This window comes from Phacochoerus africanus, chromosome 1, assembly GCF_016906955.1.
Source record: "Phacochoerus africanus isolate WHEZ1 chromosome 1, ROS_Pafr_v1, whole genome shotgun sequence".
NCBI classification, from domain to species: Eukaryota; Metazoa; Chordata; class Mammalia; order Artiodactyla; family Suidae; genus Phacochoerus; species Phacochoerus africanus.
This window is the reverse complement of record NC_062544.1, coordinates 115,532,703-115,556,857: the sequence shown is the minus strand read 5'-3', so window position 1 is coordinate 115,556,857 and position 24,155 is coordinate 115,532,703. Positions and strand designations below refer to the sequence as shown.

At 45.2% G+C, this 24,155-nt stretch overlaps 1 protein-coding gene across 10 annotated transcripts in view; it reads left to right on the top strand.

Annotated features, from left to right (window-relative positions):
- The first annotated feature begins 503 nt into the window (after positions 1-503).
- The window catches only part of RFT1 (RFT1 homolog), a 57,400-nt gene continuing 33,748 nt past the window's right edge, over positions 504-24,155 (top strand). For all 10 annotated transcript variants that reach the window (XR_007134436.1, XR_007134434.1, XR_007134435.1 and 7 more), the window contains exons 1-7: positions 504-612; positions 5,778-5,863; positions 7,608-7,724; positions 9,156-9,345; positions 11,887-11,988; positions 16,237-16,374; positions 23,861-23,939. Coding sequence is in view for 4 of the 10 variants with exons in the window: in XM_047776806.1 (XP_047632762.1) it covers positions 550-612; positions 5,778-5,863; positions 7,608-7,724; positions 9,156-9,345; positions 11,887-11,988; positions 16,237-16,374; positions 23,861-23,939 (775 nt within the window). In the remaining 6 variants the exon portion in view is untranslated. The remainder of the gene's footprint in view (positions 613-5,777; positions 5,864-7,607; positions 7,725-9,155; positions 9,346-11,886; positions 11,989-16,236; positions 16,375-23,860; positions 23,940-24,155) is intronic.

Sequence of the window (24,155 nt, the reverse complement as noted above, 5' to 3'; positions counted from 1 at the left end):
AAGTCTCACCTTATCCATCTCTGACAACAGGACCCAATTTTCAGCACTCAGAAAGAATTACACAAAACCACACATGCGAAAATGCTGTATTTACTTTATGATCCTCAGTTCTTTCGTTGTAAAATTGCAATAATCCTGTCTAGTCTGATTCAGGGGGCTGTGGGTGCAATTTTATAAACAAAGGCCAATCAGCAAGAATCTCATTATGGATGCCAGTGAACAGTTCGCTGCTTTGGTACAGTCAGGGAAGTTAGTGTTTTCTTGGTGGGCTGGGAGCCTCAGGGAAGGGGCTTTGGCTGTTTTAGCAGCATCTCTTAGTATGGTCACAGTATTTCACTTATCTTGGCACAGGGGAGGTACAGGCACAAAAACCACACGTTAGCGCAAGCACCAGAGGCGATACGGCGCAACTGCACTGACGCTTCGGGTCCCTCCCCCGCTGTACCCAAACCACCAATCAGCGAGCGAGCTGCCCCGTGTCGCTATCTTCTAGCGACCAAGCCCGCTGGCGGCGGCGTTTCCTGGTGACTGAGCCCCATCGCGGAGGCTATGAGCAGCCGGGAGGTCCTGGGCCAGGCGGCCCGTCTGGCCTCCTCCGGTCTGCTCCTGCAGGTACTCCGCCTGGCCGGCCCCAGCCCTTCCCGCAGCCGGGATTCAGGGAGGCGGCCCTCCGGCTCTTGAGAGCCCACGCCGGGGCAGATTCAGCCCCGACAACCTCTCCACTACTACAGAGGGGTTCGGCGGGAGGCGGTGGCCGCTACTGCAGAGAGGGCACACCTGGGCCCAGAACTGGGAGCCTGGGTTCAGAATCCTGGCTGGGAGACTCTAAACAAGCCACTTTACTTTTGAGCATTATGTTTCCCATATAATGGGAATGGGGGAGGGTTAGATTAGGTGGCAGGGGTGTTCTAGAATCTGATATTTTTTAAGGCAATGGGTTTATTTTCTCCATGTCCCACTCTTACCCTGAAACACTTTTTCAAACTCTCTGAATCCCACTGAGTTCTGAGAGACAATATGATGTAGCTAAGAACAGTGACTTCGGCTCAAACAGGCCCGAATTGGAATCTTGGTTCTGCCTCAGTGATTGTTGCATGGCCCAGAACAAGCGACTTCACCTGCTAAGCCTCAGCTCCTCCCTCAGAAAACGGGGGTAATAATATTATCTAGCTCATAAAGTTGCTGTGAGGCTAGGTTGGGGTTATTTGGATAATTGCATTTAACACAGTAGTATGCTCAGGCACTTAGTACATGTTGGCTGCATCTTCCTTCTGGCAATGTGACCTTGGCCAAGTCACTTCCCCTCAGCCCTAATTTTCATCATCTGTTAGATATGCCAGGTAGTCCAAATGGTATCATAGAAATTCTTTTAACCCTAAAACTAGGTTATTCTGAATCAAACTAAGGTGCAATTTCTCTGTCTCGTTCTTTTTTTTTTTTCTTGTCTTTTTGCTATTTCTTGGGCCGCTCCCGACGGCATATGGAGGTTCCCAGGCTAGGGGTCAAATCAGAGCTGTAGCTGCCAGCCTACGCCAGAGCCATAGCAATGCGGGATCTGAGTCACATCTGCGACCTACACCACAGCTCACAGGCAACACCAGATCCTTAAGCCACTGAGCAAGGCCAGGGATCGAACCCGCAACCTCATGGTTCCTAGTCAGATTTGTTAACCAATGCGCCATGACGGGAACTCCCCTCTGTCTCATTCTTGAGCCATTCAGCCTTTCTTCACAAAGGTCCTGAATCCATCCTCTCCCTTAGGCAGCATTTCACATAGAGGTTTGGAGAAAGAATCAGGCAGACTGGGACTCAAGTTTGGGCCTTGTCATTAGATGCTTGCCCTTGGGGAAAATCTCTTGACTTCTGCAATCATCAGATTCCTCATCTTAAATGAGAACGGTAATGCAACCTCATAATGTCATTAGATTAGATGAAATACATAAGTGCCTGGCACATTATAAGTACTTAATAAATGTTACCTATTTTTATTATGGTAGTAGGAATTTTTTAAGTGGTCATTGTAAGGATGAAATAAGACAATCTATGTAAGCCATATTAAAGAATTCCTTGCACAAGATATGTACTTAACATTAGCTATTCATCTAACCCTAAATTAGGTGAACCCTAAGTTACCTAGTTGTGTTTTTTTCTATTTCATGACATAAATAATTGTTTGAATTCAGTGCTTTATTCACAATGTTGATTGTTAAACTTTTGACGATACCTTACTATTAAGATTGGCTTCATAAGAAAAAAATAAGTCACAGCAGAAAACACCCTAGACTAGGAGGCAGGTGGCCTTACCCATAGGTCATGCTGGGTCATTTGCTTTCTTTTTGGGGAAATCACTTGGCACTGAGTCTCACTTGCTTCCTCTGCATTTATCAGTTTCTTTTTTTTTTTTTTGCCTTTTCTAGAGCTGCTCCTGAGGCATATGGAGGTTCCCAGGCTAGGGGTCGAATTGGAGCTGTTGCTGCCGGCCTTCACCACAGCCACAGCAACTCAGGATCTGAGCCGAGCTGCGTCTGTGACCTACACCACAGCTCACAGCAATGCCAGATCCTTAACCCACTGAGCAAGGCCCGGGATAGAACCCGAAACCTCGTAGTTCCTAGTCGGATTCGTTTCCTCTGTAACACAATGGGAACTCCGACAATAACTTTAATGTTAACATAAATCTGGAGTTCCTGCTGTGGCACAGTAGGATCCGTGCCGGTAAGCAGGTTCAGTCCCTGGCCCAGCAAAGTCGGTTAAGGATCTGGCATTGTTGCACCTGAGGCATAGGTGGTAACTGTGGCTCAGATCAGATCCCTGGCCCAGGAACTCCATATGCCACAGGGCTGCACCCCCCAAAAAAAAGGCCAAAAAAAAAATTTAACATAAATATGTGTATGTGGTTTTTTAAAAATAGCCTAATCTTTAGATTTCTTGGAGTGTTTTGTTGTTGTTGTTGTTGTTTTGTCTTTTGTCTTTTTTAGGGCCACACTCATGGCATGTGGAGGTTCTCAGGCTAGAGGTCTAATTGGAGCTGTAGCTGCCGGCCAGTGCCACAGCCACAGCAACGCCAGATCCGAGCCGCATCTGTGACCTACACCACTGCTCAGGGCAACACCAGATCCTTAACCCACTGAGCGAGGCCAGGGATCGAACCCGCCATCTCATGGTTCCTACTCAGATTCGTTTCTGCTGCGTCCACAATAGGAACTCCTCTTGGAGTGTTTTAATTCAGTCTTGTATGCTTTCTCAAATTACAGTGCAGGAGTTCCTGCTGTGGTGCAGTGGGTTAAGAATCTAGAGGCGAGGGTTCAATTCCTGCCCAGCACAGTAGATTAAAGGATCCAATGTTGCCAAGCCATGTGGCAGTTGCAGCGTAGGTTGCATCTGTGTCTGGGGTTCAATCCTTGGCCTAGGGAATGTCCATATGCTGCGGGTGCAGCCATAAAAAAAAAGAAAATTACAATGCAGATACTTTTCATAGTTTTGCAGTTACATTGTGTTCTGCAAGAATTTGAGAGCTTATTCTCTCTTATTCTTATTAACTCTGAGTCAGCCATAGTGAAAGTATTAATGCCTTTCATTTGTATGCATTTTTCAAAAGTGCTTTTACTTCTAAGATGTTGTTTGATCCTTGTTATTAACTTTGAGATAGGTAGCCTCACTTAACTGGGATTAAAACTGAGCTTATAAAAATTAGAAGATGATGGGTTCAGCTAAACTGTGAGTTGAGACTCTCAGCTGAGTGTTTTTTCCATGAAGAGCTGCATGTTGGTTTCTGATCTCTAACATTGAATACAGAATTTGGTGTGTATGCATGTGCCTGCGCATTTCTAAGGAGAGGCCACAGACTTGCAAAAGGTTGCCTTTGACTCTGTAAATGTTAACATTGTGATACCTTGGCTTTGGAGACCTTTCTGCTCTGTGACACTTCAGGGTCAGTGCTGGCTTCAGTCTCTCCTTTTGGTCATCCTTTCTCTGGAGATTGGCCTCCTTTGATTGAACCTTCCAGATGGCAGCTGTTCACGTGCAGCTCTGAGAGTGCTTGACACAGAAGTGATTGTTATTTGCTCTGAAGTGCCCGTGATTTACAGCTGTGGTGATGCCAGATTGCAGAGGGGGAGTTATTTAGTGAGTGAGGTTTGTTGCTCCCCAGCCATTATCCTCATTTGGCAACCTCATTTAATTGCAACCTGTTTTTGTCTGTCTCATGGGAAGACTTCTTTGCTTGGGTGGTTTTCTTTCTTTTCTTTTTCTTTTTCTTAAGGCCTAAACCCGAGGCATATGGAGGTTCCCAGGCTAGGGGTCGAATCGGAGCTGTAGCCACCGGCCTATGCCAGAGCCACAGCAACGCGGGATCCGAGCCACATCTTCAACCTACATCACAGCTCATGGCAACTCCGGATCCTTAACCCACCAATTAAGGCCAGGGATCGAACATATGTCCTCATGGATACTAGTCAGATTTGTTTCCGATGAGCCACAATGGGAACTCTCCTCAGGTTGTTTTCTTGAATCAACAGGCTTGAAAGTCTCAGGATACATCCTTTTCAAATGACGTTAGTTGGATAGCTATTTGGATAGCTGGATTGCTGTCTTCCTTTCCTCCCTACTTTATATTATATTATTGGAGTTGTTGTTTAAAAGGTGTTTCAGCTCCTCTCTGGAAAGTGGCAGATATTCAGTAAATAAACACTGCCTTTTCTGTTTTCTTTTTATTTTTTTATTTTTTATTTTTTTGTCTTTTTGCCTTTTCTAGGGCTGCTCCTGCAAGGCATGTGGAGGTTCCCAGGCTAGGGGTCTAATCGGAGCTGTAGCCACTGGCCTACACCAGAGCCACAGCAATTCGGGATCCGAGCCGTGTCTGCAACCTACACCACAGCTCACGGCAACGCCGGATCCTTAATCCACTGAGCAAGGGCAGGGATCAAACCCGCAACCTCATGGTTCCTAGTCGGATTCGTTAACCACTGCGCCACGACGGTAACTCCCCTTTTCTGTTTTCTAATTGAGAAAACCAAAGTTCAGAGAGATTAAATGTCATTGTTGGATCCTTAGATATTTAGACCTTGTGATTCCTGGTAAGTCTGTTCTATTCCTCACGTTCCCACTTGCCAAGTGTGTACTATTTCTAAACAGGCTGGAGGGAGGGCCAGTGTCCAGCCCTAACTGGAATTCCCTTTTTGACTCCTGGTGTGTCTGACTTTGCACCAAAGAAATTCAGTGAATCTGCTGGGGCCCCCGTCTTCTCATCAGTAAATTAGGGAGATCTCTAAGTGCCTTCTTGGGTTCTTTGAGTATTGCTCAAGAGTGCCAAAAGACTGTAAGGAATGGAATCTCAGAACCAGTGCTGTCAGGTTGAGCATTTTAGAGAGAATCTCTCTGGCAAAGCTGCTGTATGTTGTTACATTAAGAAGAGCAATCAGAGTTCCCGTCATGGTGCAGTGGAAACGAATCCGATTAGGAACCATGAGTTTGTGGGTTCGATCCCTGGCCTTGCTCAATGGGTTAAGGATCCAATGTTACCATGAGTTTCCAATGTTGCCATGAGCTGTGGTGTAGGTCGCAGATGTGGCTCAAATCTGGCGTTTTTGTTGCCAGTGGCAACAGCTCGGATTAGACCCCTAGCCAGGGAACCTCCATGTGCCACGGGTGTGGCCCTAAAAGGACAGAAAAGAGAAAAAAAAAAAAAAAAAAAAAGAACAGCCACCTTGTGTTCTTTTCAACAAAGTAAACCTCCCCAAAATAGTTTATCCTTATGTATTTGTCTTCTTTTTCTGTAGGTGTTGTTTCGAGTGATCACCTTTGTCTTGAATGCATTTATTCTTCGCTTCCTATCCAAGGAAATCGTTGGCGTAGTGAATGTCAGGTAAGAAGGGGTGTACCCTGGCATTGTCTGCAACTCACATCCCCAGTTGTGTTTTCTTCAAACTCTGTACCTCTCTGTCACCCTCAGATTTTAGAAGCACAGACCTTTACCAGAAGCAAAGTGTTTCGGCAGTGGGCTGAAGAGGAGCGTGCTGGGATGGGGGGATGAGCAGGCGATGCTGCATTTAATGGACCCATGGAGTGTTTTCCATTAGTGACCCCCAAGTGCACGTTTCTCTACCAGCTGTTCTGGTGTGCCTGCTCTTAGAACCCAGGAGAGGAGTGGGAGTAATTCACTGCAAACACCAACTCTCAGGTATAATCCTGTGTTCTTGTCCTGCTGACAACAGAGGAAGCAGGAATTCTGCAGATCGTGAGGATGTGCTTCATAATTGCAGGGCTGGAACAGCCCCCTTCCCTCTCTCCTGGGTGAATATTATAATTGGAAAGTGTTAGCGGGGTGAGGGCTTGAGTCCTTTTCGTGAGTTCCTTGGAGGCTTTTAGAAAGCTGACTTGCTTTGTTTTTTAGACTCAGTTTGTTTCTTTTACTCTCCTTCTCTCTGTTCAGGGACACCCACACATATTCTGTCTTCACAAATGACACAAAAGTATATGAAGTGATGTGAGAGCTCAGTATAGCTCAGCCTCTAAGGTGTGTCTTCCTGTCCTGGTAAACAAGACAGTATGTTCCCAACAGCATTTCACATCTAATATTTACTGAGCGTATGCTCTTGGCTCTTTTCTTGGAGCTTAGTGCAGATTCTCCAACTTTGATAGGCAAAGAAATCATCTGGTGAGTTTTGCCCTGAGTAGGGCTGAGGAGGTGCCTAGGGATCTACAGTTTTTCAAGGTAATTTTTGACTAGTTTTTCAAGGTAATTTTGATGTAGGGATTATATGTAAAGAAATACTGTTATAAAAGCAGGAAGGAAGAGGGCCAAGTCCTTTTAGACACTCAGACTTTAAAGCAGTTTGGGCCTCTCTCTAGCTGGCCTCCCCCAGGTGGGCAGATCCCTGCATTGACAGCCCTTATCTGGCCTGATTACCTGCTTAAGGTATGATTGTCTCCTCATTTGAAAAGAAGCACTGGGTGCCAGGATGGTCCTTGGACAAGCTCAGATACCTTAGCCCTGGGCCATCCTCATTCTGGCTTCCTCTAGGCCACTGCCTGTTGAGGAAGGGAAACTAGCTACTCTTTGCCAAGGTTCAGGAGGGCCCACCCGGGTGCTGCCCATCTAGGAGGAACACAGGCAAGCCTTGCCCACCTGGGTTCCTGCAGCCTCATTGCCTGTACTGAGATCCTCCACACAGCAGAGCCTCAGCTTCTTCCACAGGGGACTTTGGGTAACCACTCTCAGGGTTCCCAAGAGGCCCCCTTGCTGTGTGGGGTCATATCTTGTCCTTTTTCCTCCTTAGTATTAGAGCCACACCTCTGCCTGTGGCCACACAGGCTGCAGACTGGAGCGGGGGGCGCGGGGGGGGGGGGGGGCGGGGGGCGCTGTCACCATGGCAGTTTCTGTCCTACACATAAGTCTGTGGGCACACACTCTTTTGTTTGATTCCTGACTCTTATTGTGTGGATCATGTTAGTTGGGGAGGGGACACCTGTAGGAAACCATCCCCTCCCACCCCATCACCACCAGTGATTTGTGACCAAGACTTTTTCTCCTCCCGGTTGCTGGCAAAATCCAAGAAGTTGTTTCTGTGAAAAAACTAGATGTAGTGATTTCTGCTTCTCCTTCGCAGGCTAACACTGCTTTACTCGACCACCATCTTCCTGGCCAGAGAGGCTTTCCGCAGAGCATGTCTGAGTGGAGGTACCCAGCGGCACTGGAGCCAGACCCTCAATCTCTTGTGGTTAACGTGAGTTGTGCTTTGGCCAGAGACAGTTGCACGTAGGCAGGTGTCATAAGGGTGATAAGTTAAATAGCAGTGCTTGCCTAAAGCTGAATAGTCTCCAGCTTGGGTTTTGCAAGTGAGCTTCTGAGCCCTTGGAAGGAAGGGGAGAGTGTGTGTATAAAGGAGCTTCTTGGCTGTTTTCTCTCTGGGTGGCCAAGGGCCGAGAGAGGGCTCCGGGTAAGGGTTTCTGTGCCCAATTTCTAGCCCCATTTCCACCCTCTTTGGAGGTTGTTTCTGCTGTTTTCATCCCCACTGGGCCTGTACCATCTTTTTTGGTCCTAATCTTTTTGTGCTTATGGTGTTTTCTGTGCTTTTAGCAGCTACGCATTATTTTTGAAAGCCTTTAAAGGTTTTCTTTATATCATTCTTCAATTTTGTTATGATGATTTCATTTCTGAGCCTTTTAGAATATTCTTGAAGACCAAGTACCTCAGCTAAAAATTGTAATAGCTTTTCTGCACTTATATCCCTGCCAGGAGGGCTGCTAGTTAAAATGGTTTCCCAGTCCTGCCCTCGCATAACTCCTTATTACCTCATGGAAATGACGGTCATAAGGGCTGGTAGGTGTTCATTTTATTAGAAAAATGACTGTTAACCTCCCAGTCATGCTTAAGGGCTTTCTGGTCACACACAAAGGGATACTGTGCACTGGACAGTCGGTTATTTGAGGTATAAGAACCACCTGTAAACTGTCCTTCAGTCATTCTGAGTGCAAATAGCAGGCATTCTCTGGGAGTTTTACTCACGAGTCAGAGTCACGCAATGGATAGGGATGCAGCTTTGGAGGTAGATCGGAATCGGGTCCTGTTTCCACCCTTGACCAGCATGACCTTGGCCAAATTGCCCGATGGCTGTTAGCCTTAGTTTCCTCATCTTTTAAAAAAATCATTTAATTTGATTTAATTAATTTATTTATTTGGGTTTTTTTGTTTTGTTTTGTTTTTTAGGGCTGTGCCCACAGCATATGGAAGTTCCCAGGCTAGGGGTCCAATCAAAGCCTTAGCTGCCGGCCTACACCACAGCCACAGCAATGCAGGATCTGAGCCGCGTCTGCAACCTACCCCACAGCTCACAGCAACGCCGGATCCTTAACCCACTGAGCAAGGCCAGGGATCAAACCTGCAACCTCATGGTTCCTGGTTGGATTCATATCCACTGCACCACAATGGGAACTCCTTATCTTTTGAATGGGGATAATGACAAAGGATCATTGAGAGGAGTCAGTGAAATAAAGGGGGTGAATCATAGTGCCTGGCATGTGGAAAGTGCTTTAATAAGTGGCAGCTATTTTTATTATGACTGTATTTCTTTTCTGTCCAGTGTTACTATTTTAATATATATTTATTTTAATTTTTATATTTAGCATATTAAGAAACATTTTTTTCCCTTTTCTAGAGTCCCTTTGGGTGTGTTTTGGTCCTTGTTCCTGGGCTGGGTCTGGTTGCAGTTGCTCGAAGTGCCTGATCCTAATGTTGTCCCCCATTATGGAACTGGAGTGGCGGCGTTTGGTCTCTCAGCAGTGGTGGAACTTCTGGGAGAGCCCCTCTGGGTCTTGGCACAAGCACATATGTTTGTCAGGCTCAAGGTCAGTATGCCTTCTGCTGTGAATGAGAAACACAAAGACTAAGAGAAAGAGTATGGTTTTGTTTTTTGTTTTGTTTGTTTATTTGTTTTTGCTTTTTAGGGCCACACCTGCAGCACATGGAAATTCCCAGACTAGGGGTTGAATCGGTGCTACAGCTGCCAGCCTATACCACAGCCACAGCAACTCAGAATCTGAGCCATGTCTACGACCTATACCACAGCTCACAGCAACGCCAGATCCTTAACCCACTGAGCAAGGCCAGGGATCGAACCCTCATCCTCATGGATACTAGTCGGATTTGGATATGTTTCTGCTGCGCCAAAACAGGAACTCCCAGAAAGAGTGTTTTTTTAAAAAAATGCTTTTGTGGGAGACAATGGTCTTTTCAGATTTGTATCTGAAAGGATACTTGGAAAAAGGTAACATGATCAGTTCAGTTTATTAACTTGGAATTTGTCAGATGAACTTGGTTGAAGTTTACCTCTGTTATACTATTAGTGAAGAATGGGTTTGCTCATAGGGAAGTTATTAGTTTTTTTGGGTTTTTTACCTTTTGGCCACATCTATGGCATATGGAAGTTCCTGGGCCAAGGATCAAACCTGTGCCACAGCAGTGATGAAGCCACAGCAGTAATAACGCTGGACCCTTAACCCACTGAGCCTCCAGGGAGTTAGGGAGGTTATTAGTTTAAATAAGAATATAGGAGGACTATAAATGTTTTTCAGATTTTTCTAGTGCTTCTATTTAGTTGTATACTAATACTAACTTTTCATCTTTGTTTTTGCCTTTACATTTTAATTTCCAATATATGAAAGTTATACATCCTTATTCTCTTATTAGTTATTAAATTTTAGGTTTCACATTTCATTTTTCTTATTATATATCTGGTAAACCCAAGGCATCAGTTGTAAGAGGTCTTTGGATAATACTTGGTACTATTTACTAAGTTAATGAACCATCTTCAAATCTTTTAAACTACATGTACATATGTAAATGTAATGTAACTCATTTCCTTTAAAAGTATTTTTGATGGGAGTTCCTGTCGTGACTCAGTGGTTAACGAATCTGACTAGGAACCGTGAGGTTGTGGGTTCGATCCCTGGCCTCGCTCAGTGGGTCAAGGATCCGGCGTTGCCATGAGCTGTAGTGTAGGTCGAAGATACAGCTCAGATCCTGCGTTGCAGTGGCTGTGGCTTAGGCCGGCAGCTACAGCTCCGATTAGACCCCTAGCCTTGGAACTTCCATATGCCATGGGTGCGGCCCTAGGAAAAAAAAAACAAAAACAAGTATTTTTGGTGCCTGAATTAACAAAAACCATTCCTGAATACTATAGAGTTATCTTGTGTCTCCAACAGTTTAAGGATCTGGTGTTGTCACTGCAATGGTGTGGGTTGCCGCTCTGGTGACGGGTTTTATCCCTGGCCTGAGAACCTCCACATGCCAAGGGTATGGCCAAAAAATAAATAAATTTTAAAAAAATAAAAATAATTCCTGAATCCTAAATAATCCTAGAAAATCTAATAAATTTAATTACAAATAAAGCAAAGCTTAAGATCTCTTGATCCTTTCAATATGGTAACTCAACCTAGTAATACAGTAAGACGCCATTCTTTTTTTTTTTTTTTTTGGCTTTTTAGGGCCAAATCTGCAGCATATTGAAGTTCCTAGGCTAGGGGTCAAATTGGAGTTACAGCTGCCACAAGCCTACACCACAGCTCACAAAAAAGGCGGATCTTTATCACACTGAGTGAGCCCAGGAATCAAATCCTCATCTTTGTGCGTACTAGTCAGGTTCATTACTGCTGAACTACCAAGACTCCATTCTTGAATCAAAAGTCTCAATTAACTCTTTAATTATACTTTTTTTTTGGCTATGCTCATGGCATGTGGAAGTTCCCAAGCCAGGGATCAAACTCTGCAGCAGCCCAAGCTGCACCATAAGGGAACTCTATGTTAACTTTTCATCTTTTTTTTTTTTTGTCTTTTTATGGCCGTACCTGCAGCATATGGAGGTTCCCGGGCTAGGGGTTGAATCAGAGCTACAGCTGCTAGCCTGCACCACAGCCACATCAAGTGGGGATCCAAGTCACATCTGTGACCTACACCACAGCTCACGGCAACACCAGATCCAAGCCATGTCTTTATCCTACACCACAGCTCACAGCAATGCCAGATCCTTAACCCATTGAGTGAGGCCAGGGATTGAACCTGGGTCCTCATGGATACGAGTCAGATTTGTTTCTGCTGAGCCACGATGGGAACTCCTAATAATTTTTTTTTTAACTCTAGACAAGTCTTTATTTATTTATTTTTAGGGCCACACCTGCGGCATACAGAGGTTCTCAGGCTAGGGGTCAAATCAGAGCTGTAGCTGCTGCCTACACCACAGCTCATGGCAATACCGGATCCTTAACCCACTGAGCAAGGCCAGGGATCGAACCTGTGTCCTCATGGATGCTAGTCAGATTTGTTTCCGCTGAGCCACAGCAGGAGCTCCCTAATAATGTTTTTAAAGTACACCCTTTACCTTGGGTTTACAGGTGATTGCTGAGAGCCTGTCAGTAATCCTCAAGAGCATCCTGACAGCTCTTCTCGTGCTGTGGTTGCCTCACTGGGGACTGTATATTTTCTCTTTGGCCCAGGTAAGAGTTATGGCTTTTAACTTTTGTGTAATCTGTGTTTCTTTGTCTGTTTTTTACTTCTTGTTCCTGTTATTATGCCATTTACACCTGCGCTATTCATGCATGTGGAGAAGCCTGGAAGCTGTAGAAAAATGGTCTTGGCACTGCTTCATCTCTGGCTGCCATGTCTATTCTGCTGATACACTGAGACCACTGGTGTCTCTGGGGACCTGGTGAGGGCCACATCCTGGCTTCATTGTCAAACATAAAGACTCCTTTAAACATTCTATGGGCAAGCCCATATCAAACTAATCTTTGTCTGACAGTCTTTTGGAGGAGGGAAAAAGCAGTAAGGGGCTGGGGTGGGAATCAAATTGCCTATGTGTTATTTTCCCTGGGTTTCAATCAGTTGTTTTCAGAATAACAGGAAGTTCTGCCAAGCCTGCTTTAAACTTACACTGAAATCTCCCATAATTCAGAGGGCGTGAATCAAGTCATAGGAGGTATATTTTCAGTTTTAGCAGTTTTGGCTTCAATTCCATCTCATCATTTTCTAGTTCTACTTCATATTTCTGATTCTATTAAAAACATAACAAGAGTACAAGTGCTAATTTTAAAAAATGAAACCTAAAATCAGATAGTTATCAGACTATCTTATAGCACAAAGTAGTTTGTAATTTTTCTTAATGTATTTTAAGACACGTTAGAATTTTTAATAATGATTTATGTAAAAATGTTTCCCATTTCCTAGGTAAAAATTGCAAATATTTCTGTGAGACACAGAAGAGCAAGATTTAGATATTAAAAATGAGAATTACTTCCCAAAAGTAGCCACTTTGTATTTTAAGGACATGATAAGAGTTAACCTTAAGCTTTTTCTTAGGCATATTTTTGTTTTTTTAGGGTCAGAATTTTGGAAAAAGAAATATTTCATTAAACCATTTTGAAAATGATAATTTCTTCCTAAAAAGTAGCTTGCAACAATTGCATATCTTGTATAAGTTATGTGTGATTATTTTTGCCACTTTTTTTTTTGGCTGTGCCCCTAGCACACAGAAGTTCCTGGGCCAGAAGGAACCTGTACCACAGCAATGACAATGCTGGCTGCTTAACTGGCTGAGCCACCAGGGAGCTCCTGCCACATTTTATTAGCTCTAGAACTACAGTTCTCAGCGTTCATCATGTGGAGGTTCCCAGGCTAGGGGTCAAATTGGAGCTGTAACTGCCAGCCTACCCACAGCCACAGCCACAGCCACACAAGATCTGAGCACCATCTGTGACCTACACCACAGCTTACAATAATGCCAGATCCTTAACCCACTGAGCAAGGCCAGGGATCAAACCTGCGTCCTCATGAATGCTAGTCAGATTCGTTTCCAATGAGCCACAACGGGAACGCCTCATCATTGTTTTTGTTTGTTTGTTTGTTTAACTTTTCTTTTTTTTTTTGTCTTTTTAGCTATTTCTTGGGCCGCTCCCGCAGCATATGGAGGTTCCCAGACTAGGGGTCGAATCGGAGCTGTAGCCACCGGCCTACGCCAGAGCCACAGCAACGCAGGATCCGAGCTGCGTCTGCAACCTACACCACAGCTCACGGCAACGCCGGATTGTTAACCCACTGAGCAAGGGCAGGGACCGAACCCGCAACCTCATGGTTCCTAGTCAGATTCGTTAACCACTGCGCCACGACGGGAACTCCTCATCATTGTTTTTGATGCACTCTCCCTAATAGGCTAGGAGGGCCATGAATGTGCATAGTTATTGGTTGATTCTTCTTGGAAAAGGTACTTACATATGACTTTCTGATTGTCATAGCTCCCACCCAGAATACGTCATAAATCATATGTAAGCTAGGCCAGTTCTGAGTTTATTTGCATCCTTATCATAAGGCTTCTCAGAGGTCTTCTCTGGTACAGTCTCTGTCAGTATCTGTGGGGACACATCTAAGAGCCAACAGCACCTTATATCAGCAGTGAGCCCCGCCTACGGCCCTGGAATTCCTTTTGTCCAACCCACCTCTAGTGCCCCTTCACCCTAAGGCATCATAGTGCAAATAAAAGAGTCATTCTAGAATGTATAAAGAACTCTCACAACAGTGAAGAGACAAACCATCCAAAGAGTGGGTCAAAGACTTGAATAGCCATTTCTCCAAAGAAAATACACAAGTAAATGTCCAATAAGTACATGAAAAGATGCTCAACATCATTAGTCATTAGGCAAATGTAAATCAAATCCATAATGAGATACCACTTTACACCCATTAGGATGGTAATTATTAATAAGATAGAAAATAACAAGTGTTGGTGAAGAAATGGAGAAATTGGCACACTCTTACATTGCTGGTAGGAATATGATATGGTGCAGCTACAATGGAAAACAATTTGGCAGTTCCTCAAAAAGTTAAATGTAGAATCGCCGTATGATCCAGTAATTCCACTCCTAGGTACATACTCAAAAGAGTGGAAGGCTGGTTTTCAAACAAAAATTGAATTTCAAACAAAAACATGAGTTTTCATAGTAACACTAGTCACAAGAGTCAAAAGGGGGAAACAACCCAGATATTCACCAATTGATGAATGGATAAACAAAATGTGGTGTATCTATACAATAGAATATTATTAAGCCATAAAGACGAAATACTGATACATGCTACAACATGCATGAACCTTGAAAACATTGTACTAAGTGAAAGAAGCCAGACACAAACAGCCACCTATTATATGATTCCAGTAATATGTAATGTCCAAAATAGGCAAGTCCATAGAGGCAGAAAGCAGATTAGTGGTTGCCAGGGGATGGGGGGATAAAGAGCGGCTGCTTAGTGTGTCCAGAATTTCCTTTCGGAGTGATGAAAAATGTTCTGGAATTAGATAGTGGTGGTGGTTGTACAACGTTGTAAATGTACCAAAAGCCACTGCATTATGTGCTTTAAAATGATTAAAAAGTCAGTGTTACATAAATTTTTCCTCAATTAAGAAAGGGGGGAGTAGGGGTCCCATACTGGCTCAGCAGATTAAGAACTCGGCTAGTATCCATAAGGATGCAGCTTTGATCCCAGGCCTTGCTCAGTGGGTTAAAATCCAGCGTTGCCGTGAGCTGTGGTGTAGGTCATAGACATGGCTTAGATCTGGCATTGCTGTGGCTCAACCCCTGGCCTGGGAACTTCCATATGCTGCAGGCACAGCCCTAAAAAGACCAAAAAAAAAAAAAAAAGATTTGGTGGGGGGGATCATGTAGTTAGGATACTCTGTGTAAAGAGGTTGTTTCTATTCCCCAGGCTCTGGTCAGCAGGAAGATGGAAAGAGGCAGGGAAGGGAGCTGGAAGAGGGTGCTTATTGCAGAGGATGTTGGCATCTGGTGGTATGGCACCGCAGTGCTGTTTGTGTCTTAAAGGGCTTGAGGCATGAAAGAGGAGGAGGGTCGGTGCAGGCATGGAGGGGCTTGGAGAGCAGAGGAGCTTACACCTCTACACTCAGACTCCTCTTAGTCCTTGCTCTGTGCCTTTACCACAGGAGCAGCCTTGGTGTTTCCATACCGAAAGTGGGGCCTGGAGGCCCAGTCCTTCTTGAGCTAGTGTGCACTGCTGTTCTTAGGAGGAAGGAGGGAAAGGAGCTTATGAGAGGGGGCTCTTTGGATACTCCTCCCAGCCTGCAAACAAAACCCCAGGCTGCTGCTCCTGGCCTGAAGCCATCAGTCTGTCCCAGTGGGAAGAGGGCGAGGGTGGGGCTCTTATCACCCCTTCCTTCCCCATCCCATAGTAGCTCTTGCCCTGCCTGAGCACCCAGCAGAGAGCGAGCCAGAAGTTTAGTTCTGCTTTGAAATCATAATGCCACAGGTTTCCAGGGTTCATGGCAAATCCCCAGCCCTAGGTGATGGCCAGATCCCTAAGCTGGGACACAGGGATCCTTGCAGTGTGCCCCCTAGGCAGGAGAGCCGTCCCTTTGGCCAAATACAATCTTCTGAGAACGTATCTGACATTGCTGTGGTGGTGGCACTAGGATGCCCATCTGTCTGCCTGCCTGCCTGGAAGGACTCCTGTTTCTCCCAGTCGGGTGAAATGTTGTGACTCCTTCCCCAGAGATGCTGCAGTTAAGCTGGTCTTAGTGAATAGTGCTGTTTTGCAGAGGTTGAGGCGTTGCTCAACAGAAAGTACAGTTAATTAAGACAGTTTTATTTCTTGACTGGCCTTTGAGGTGAAATTTATAGGCGTATCTTAATTATGCCTGCATTAAAGCCATGTAATTTAAACCCATTATTTTCTTTTTTCAGCTTTTCTTTACTGCAGTGCTGGTGCTCTGCTATGTTATTTATTTCACAAAGTTACTGGGTTCCCCAAAATCATCCAAATGCCAAGTTCTTCCTGTCTCCAGAATGACAGATCTCTTACCCAGCATTACGAGAAGTAGAGTAAGTAATATATTTTGTCTCTCATCATTTTAATTTATGTTCCTGGTTATCCTTGAGGGAAAGAAATGACAACTTTATTGGTTATTGTTATAACAGTAAAGATAATTTGATGACTCATATATATCGAGTGCTTATTATGTGCTCAGCCATTGTTTCTAAATCTCGGCACTATTGACAATTTGGGCCAGATTAACTTTTGCTGTGGGGGCTGTCCTGTGCATTCTAGGATGTTTGGCAGCATTTTTGATCCCACTAGATACCAGTAGCTGCCACCCGCATTTGTAACAACCCCAAATATCTCTGGACACTGTCAAGTGACCCCTGGGAAACAGAATTGCCCCCACTGAGAACCACTCTGCTAGGCCATAGGACAGATGATTTAAATACCTTATTTAATGCTTATAACAACTCTGAGGGGCTGACATTATTTCTGTTTTAGGGTTGAGGAACTAAGGCTTAGCAGCTAAATACCTGCCCAAGATGAGCATCAGAGTGAGGACAGGAGCCTGGCATGGCTTGAATCCCAGCAGAGCACAGGCTTTAACCACTATGCTCACTCTCTCTGTTCAGCTGTGACTCTTGGTTTCTCCCGGGACTGACCCCTGGCACAGACAGTCCACAGTGCTGACAGAGCAGGGATGGCCCCTGTAGAGTTCCTTCGTCTAGTGTCAGCTGGTGTCTTGGGATACCTGCTTCCCCACAGAGATCATTGAGGATTCCAGAGGACGATGCATGGGAGTGAGACATAATCTCTTTCTACTCTACCCTTCAACTCTCTGTCCATTTGACTTTTATCTCCTAACTCTGGTGGGGTCAGTGCTGGTGTCTCCGGCCCAGGAGCTGCACCACACTGCCTCTGCACAGCTGCTCTGACCTGCTCCATCTGGATGACCCACTTTCCCTTTTTCTTGTGCTTGTTTGCTCGCTGGATGTGGTGCACTTAGTTGGAGTAGGGCTTCTTTTTTTTGCTTTTTAGGGCTGCACCTGCGGCATATGGAGGTTCCCTGGCTAGGGGTCCAATCGGAGCTATAGCTATCGGCCTACACCACAGCCGCAGCAATGCGGGACCCAAGCTATGTCTGTGACCTACACCACAGCTCACGGCAACTCCAGATGCTTAACCCACTGAGCAGGGCCAGGGATCAAACCTGCAACTTCATGGTTCCTAGTCAGATTCATTTCTGCTGCACCACAACAGGAACTCCTGGAGTAAGGGCTTTGACTGGACTTCTCCTTACATCTCTTGTGGTTACTTGAAAATGCAGTTTTGGGGACTTAGGTCTCAGAACTTAAAGAATCTTGTTATACAACTTTTCAAGAAAAACTAGATAATATGTAACAAAGCCAGATACGTTCTTATTTGTTAGATGAGTGCTCTCTACTCTGATCCACTCAATCTTACTTTTAGCCTAAATCACCATGACAGTTTTTGGTTACCGTGGTGCCTTATCTGCAGGCTTAGAGGATGAGGACTCCAGATCACTTCTCTTGCCTGGAGCTTCTGCCCCTTGCCCACAGAGCAGGTCTGAGAGTGCAGAAAAGCCCCAGCGCTCCCAGGCCCACCTGTATCAAGCCTGTCCAGCTTTTCATACTGGGCCAGTGCCTGCACCCTAGCAGTATTTTGGAAAGGAGCATTTGGGCCATTAATATAAAGAGGAGTTCCCATTGTAGCTCAGCAGGTTAAGAACCCAATGCTGTCTCACTGAGGATGCGGGTTCGATCCCTGGTCTCAGTGGGTTAAGTAAGGATCCAGTGTTGCTGCAAGCTGTGCTGTAGGTTGCAGATGTGGCTTGGATCCTGTGTTGTTATGGCTGTGGCATAGGCCAGCAGTTGCAGCTCCGATTTGACCCCTACCCTGGGAACTTCTATATGCTGCAGGTATAGCCTTAAAAAAAAATACAGGCAAAGAGAGGGTAAGGAAGAGTCTGACAAGTGTGACTTTAACCCCCTGATGGGATCAGAACTCTGACCTTCAATTTCCTTATCTGGCAAATGGGCATCATAAGAGTACCCCCTCCAAAGGTGGTTGTGGAGTCAGATGAGATGGGACATGTAAGGTGCTGAGCACTCACAAGTGGCCATCCATAAGTGACAGCTCATACCATCAGCACCATCTCACTGCTGCTCTAAGAGCATCCTAGCCAGGCAGACACTGCCTGCATTGGTGACAGCTGAGCTGGTTAATCTGGCCATCTGTCCCAAGAGTTCCCATGCTCATATTGTCAGGGCAGAAGCCTCGACCATGAGAAGGGTGAGTGTATATGTCACACACAGTTTCACAGTTCCTGCTGACAGAGTGCAGCCCCTGCTGGGTGCTCTCTGGGTCAGACACGTAGGAAGGTGGCTGCCATGCCTCAGGGAGCTTCCTTTGCATTTGGAGGCAGTAGTTACAGATCAGAAGCCTGCAGGACTCTTACCAGACCTCAGGGTCCTCATTTTTAAGGTGAGATTGTTAGTCTGTAGAACAGCCTGAACCTCTGAAGACTTATAGGATTCTGGGGAGGTGTCTGAACTCTGACAAAGAGCCATTTATAATAAATTTCATTGACTGCATGCTTATTCCGTGCCTGGCATTAGGCTAAGAAGTTTACTTGAACTTCTGTCCTTAATCCTTATAATAACCCTTTGAGATAAACACTATTGCCTTCCATTTTACAGATGAGAAAACTGAGGTTCAGAGGAGTTGTGGCTAACCCTGAATCATACAGCTGGCTTTGGACTCATTTCTCTTTAACTTCTGTCTGCCAAATAACCTCAGTTTTTGTGTTTAACCTCTATGCTATGAAGTCTTCCAAAAGAAATTGGCTTATTGTCCCCAAATAATTATTTACTTAAAGATTGGAAGGTTCCAGGTAGAGCAATTCATAATTCAAGTTCATTTTTTTTTAAAAAAAAGAAAAGAAATGAGGCAAATCTGAATGCAGTGGATGACTATACCATCAATGTGCCTCCTTGCCTCTTCAGAGTAGCTTTCTGCATTGGGGACTCCCTCATACAAAACTGGTCAAACAATTCCATTCAAAATTAACTTGACCAGTTTGGGAGATTTCTTTTCACCTCTTGTAGAATTCCATTTTCTTTAAAGATACTTCTTTAGCTTTAAAATAATGACACCTCAAATAATGGCTGCCTTTTATATCTTTTCTATCCTTTTACATTTTTGAGTGATTTAATATGAGAGATGGGCACGTATTCAAGCAAAGCCAAGGAATTTAACACAGCAAGCATGCATTAAGCAGTATGCTGTGTGAAACACTGTACAAGGTTCCCCGCATAGGGTCCCTGCTCTCAGAACTGGCAGCATGATGGGAAGAGAAGTTGTGTGCTCTGCTCACTACACTGTGTGCCTAGTGTTAGCAAGATGGAAGCACGGAGAAAGAACTGATGAATTCCATCTATGAGTATCAAGGAAGGCTTCCTGGAGGTAGCTGCCTTTTTTTTTTTTTGGTCTTTTTTTTTAGGGCTCCACCCACTGCATATGGAGGTTCCCAGGCTAGGGGTCTGATCAGAGCTGTAGCTTCTGACCTACACCATAGTCACAGCAATACCAGATCCAAGCTGCCTCTGCGACCTACACCGCAGCTCACGGCAACACTGGATCCTTAACCCACTGAGCAAGGCCAGGGATCAAACATGCAACCTCATCGTTCCTAGTTGGATTCGTTTCCACTGTACCATGGCAGGAACTCCTGGAGGGAACTGCTTCTGAGCCAGGCCTTGACACATGAGTGGGCGGAGGCGAATGTGTACATGGGGTGGAAATGAGCATTTGTGGCTGTGAGAAGGAAGAGCATTTGCTTAGGCCCTGTTATATGCCCTTCACTGTGTTGGAATTGGGATTGCAGTGGTGACTGGACGCTTAAGGTGGCTGGACGTTTGGGCAGGGGAGAAGTGAAGAAACAAAAGGGGAAGGAGGTTATTTGGGCTGCTGAGCTACAGCCAAGTAATGATGTTCTCAGTGCTGTGGAGTGTAATTCAAGGGCAGTGGAGCCTAATGAAAGGTATTTGAACAGTACCATGATCTAACTGCTTGTGTTGAGGAGCTTCCCATCTGTTACAGATTTATCATGTCTCATTTTGTCTCATTCAGTCCTTATACCAGCTTCAGGAGGTAGGACTTCTTATCCCATTTTGCAGTTGAGAAAACTGAAGCTTAGCAAAATTAAGTGTCTTGACCATGTCCTTCACACTCTGTAAATGAGGAGCTGTAGTTCGAGCTCCTGTCTCTGTACTGGACTCGAAAGCCTGAACCCTACCACGAGGAGGCTGGGCCAGTTTAGAAAAGGTTAGAAGTGAGGAAGAGCACAAGGAGGCAGTACCATGGTGATGAGGACAGTGGGCTGGTGGGTGAAAATGGGACCGTGGACAAAGCCAGGGCAATCGACAGCTCTGGAGTAAGAGGGAGAGGAAGGAGCACCGCTTAGGGTGTGGAGGTGATGGGAGAGCAGGGGGCAAGACCGTGGCCCCAGTGACTCTCATCAATGTGGTAAATATGCATCTGGTTGGACCATTCTGGGTCAGAAGCATTTAGGAAGTGAACGAGTGATTCAGGTTAAAGCACAGTGAGTCCCTGAGCTCCAGTTCCAGACCTTCTCCAGAGGTACTGCCCATCCCCTTTCCCCATCCATACCTCAGTTTCTCCATCAGTACAGGAAGGCAGTGGAATGGCTTGTGCATCAGGGGATCCTGAAGAAATTCACAGCCATGTAGACCAACTCAGCAGTACCAACTTAGCTCTTGTGGAAGAGACAGCGTCTTTTGACCTTTCCAAATGACAGATCCATTCAGAACAGTAAAAGCCCAAAGAATGTGTTTCATTTTCTAGCACTTAGCAGATGCCTCTGAGAAGAAACCCAGCCTCCTATCAGACTTCCTACCTCTTGTGTCCTTATTGAGCATTTTGGAGTTAGTGAGCAGGGTGGCCATTCCTTCCAAACCATGGGTCTGGTTAAATTGGAGGCACTAGGAGAAAGGAATGCTCAAGTATGAGCTTTCAGATCAGATATCCTGTCATGATTTCATTCTCCTAGAGAACTTTTTTTTTTTTAAGGAGCTCGGTCACATTTCCAAACCAGTTCACAACCTACTGGTATGTAGGCTTCACAACAGCCTTGTTGGCCCACCATAACTGTTCATTTCCTTTAGAAAGAGCATGGTTATTTTTCAGACCTACCCCACCCCTCAGAGGACCACCTGGCATGGAACGGGCAGTGTGAGAGAGGGAAGATGCTGTGTTCTGGCTCCCCCCCAAAGCCAGCTATGGGCAGGATCAGTGTATGAGGATGACATGGTTCACAGTGCCCCCTAGTGGTTTAGGGAGGTCCAGCGCTCTTTGTTCTGGAAAAAGGAAATGTCCAGTTTCCTTCTGACTGGGGAAAATTTGCTCCTGGACTAGAGCTACCCCCGGCATCGGCTCCAGGTCCAGTGATGTGTTGAAGGCAGTGTGGTTTGGGAAGAAGGTTCAGAAATTTCCTCCAAATCTGGCAGAAAGGTTCTGAAACCAAGGGGTGAGAAGATTTGGGGACTGGAAACGACCCTTGCTTTCAAGGGTACTCTAGACTTGCCCTGTCCTAAACGGTACACACCAGCCACATGTGGCTACAGAGCATTTGGAATTGAGATGAGCTGTAAGTGCACTCAATACACACAGGATTTCAAAGAATTAACATAGAAAAATAATGTGAAATTCTTCCAGTATTTCTTTTCATGTTACAATGATAATATTTGAGGTTAAACCAAGTATATTAAAATTAATGTTACCCGGAGTTCCCGTCGTGGCTCAGTGGTTAATGAATCCGACTAGGAACCATGAGGTTGCAGGTTCGATCCCTGGCCTTGCTCAGTGGGTTAAGGATCCAGCGTTGCCGTGAGCTGTGGTGTAGGTCGCAGCCATGGCTCGGATCCCACATTGCTGTGACTCTGGCATAGGCTGGGCGGCTACAGCTCCGATTGGACCCCTAGCCTGGGAACTTCCATATGCCCCAGGAGCGGCCCAAGAAATGGCAAAAAAGAAAAAAAAATTAAATTAATTTTACCTGTTTCTTTTTACTGTTCATTGTAGGCTGCTAGAAAATTTTAAATTATATATGTGGCCTGATTATATTTCTACTGAATAGCATTGCTCTAAACAGATGGGCTTTGGGCCAAGAGCAGGGGCCCATGTGACTAGGACAGGTTCCAGGCCTGGCCTTGGACCACTTTCCATAGGTAAAGTCGACCTTTTGGAGAGGTGGGATGAGCTTGGCCTGGTGATTCATTCTTTCCTCCTAAAGAACCCCCTGAAATCACATCTTTCAAAAGTCATCACTGAGTTAATAAGAATATTTCAAAATGCGAGTATCCTGAGATTAAGAACCTAACACCTGGAGTTCCCTTTGTAGCTCAGCGGTTAATGAACCTGACCAGGAAACGTGAGGTTGCGGGTTCGATCCCTGGCCTCGCTCTCAGTGGGTTAAGGATCCGGCGTTGCTGTGAGCGGTGGTATAGGTCGCAGATGCAGCTGGGATCTGATGTTGCTGTGGCTGTGGCGTAGGCCAGCAGCTGCAGCTCTGATGCGCCCCCTAGCCTGGGAACCTCTGTATGCTGTGAGTGTGGCCCTAAAAAGCAAAAAGCAAAAAAAAAAAAAAAAAAACCCAAAAAACAAAAAAAACAAAAACTAACACCTAAACTGAATATTCTGGAATCTCAGGATGCCTTCATGATCGAGGAGTGGCTCCTAGAAGGAGCTGGGGAGGAAATAGAAAAGCAGTCATGTCCAGCTAGCTGCCCTACTCCTGTATTTTATAGTCAGCTCTCTGGCTTTGAGGCCACCTATCTCTTACAGTGTGACCTCTGCCCTTCCTAAGCATTTGCTTCCTTCTTACTCTCCTTGTCATTAGGAAATGGGGAGTTAGTACTCCCCCTGGAAGTTTTAGAAGAACCATATCAGAATTTTTATTTTGTTTTCTTTCTTTCTTCTGTCCAACCACATCCAATTCTGTGTGGTTTAACTGACCTGGATAGCCTTACTTTCTTATGAAATAAATGAGCACAGCTCATATACTTTGTGAAAAGGGACCCTGGATGGCTAAACAGAGCATTAAGATGTGAAATTCATTGAGCAGAATTTGCCCTGCGGCAGGGAATGCTTCAGACGTCTTTTTTAAAGAAAGAACTGCGCTGTGTGTGTTTGATGTGGTCAGCTTACTCTGGGCAGCAGCAAGGGGACAGCATAATTCTGTAGGGGGTCTCAGGAAATGAATCTTGTGCAGGCCCCTTATAGGGAGTCTCTTCCACCTAGAGACTCTGTCTTCATGTTTAGAAATGGAAATTCTTTGCCAGTATTTATTGGATGCCTTCTGTGTGCTCAGCTTAGCAGTAAATGAAAAACTAGCGGGGACTGTCCAAATTGGGATTTAGAGACCAAACTGAGTTGGCCTCTCATGTAGCATGATTGTCTTCTTAGACTTGCAATACCTGGGAGTTTTTGTTTTGTTCTTTCTTCTAGGCTTTTGTAAATTGGGAAGAGGCTAAATTGACTTGGAGTTTTTTCAAACAGTCTTTCTTGAAACAGATTTTGACAGAAGGTAAGTCAGAGGTTGCTCTGAGCAGTCAGGAAACCATAGTCTAAACCAGGGGATTCAGACCACACTGTCTAGAGCCCCCCCAGAGCAGAGGACACTCAGAACTGCAAACTTTTAAATAAGTAGACGGGAAACTTACTTAGTTTGATACATAAGTTGCCTTTGTTTGTTTGTTTATTTGCTTTTTAGGGCCACACCCGAGACATTTGGAAGTTCCCA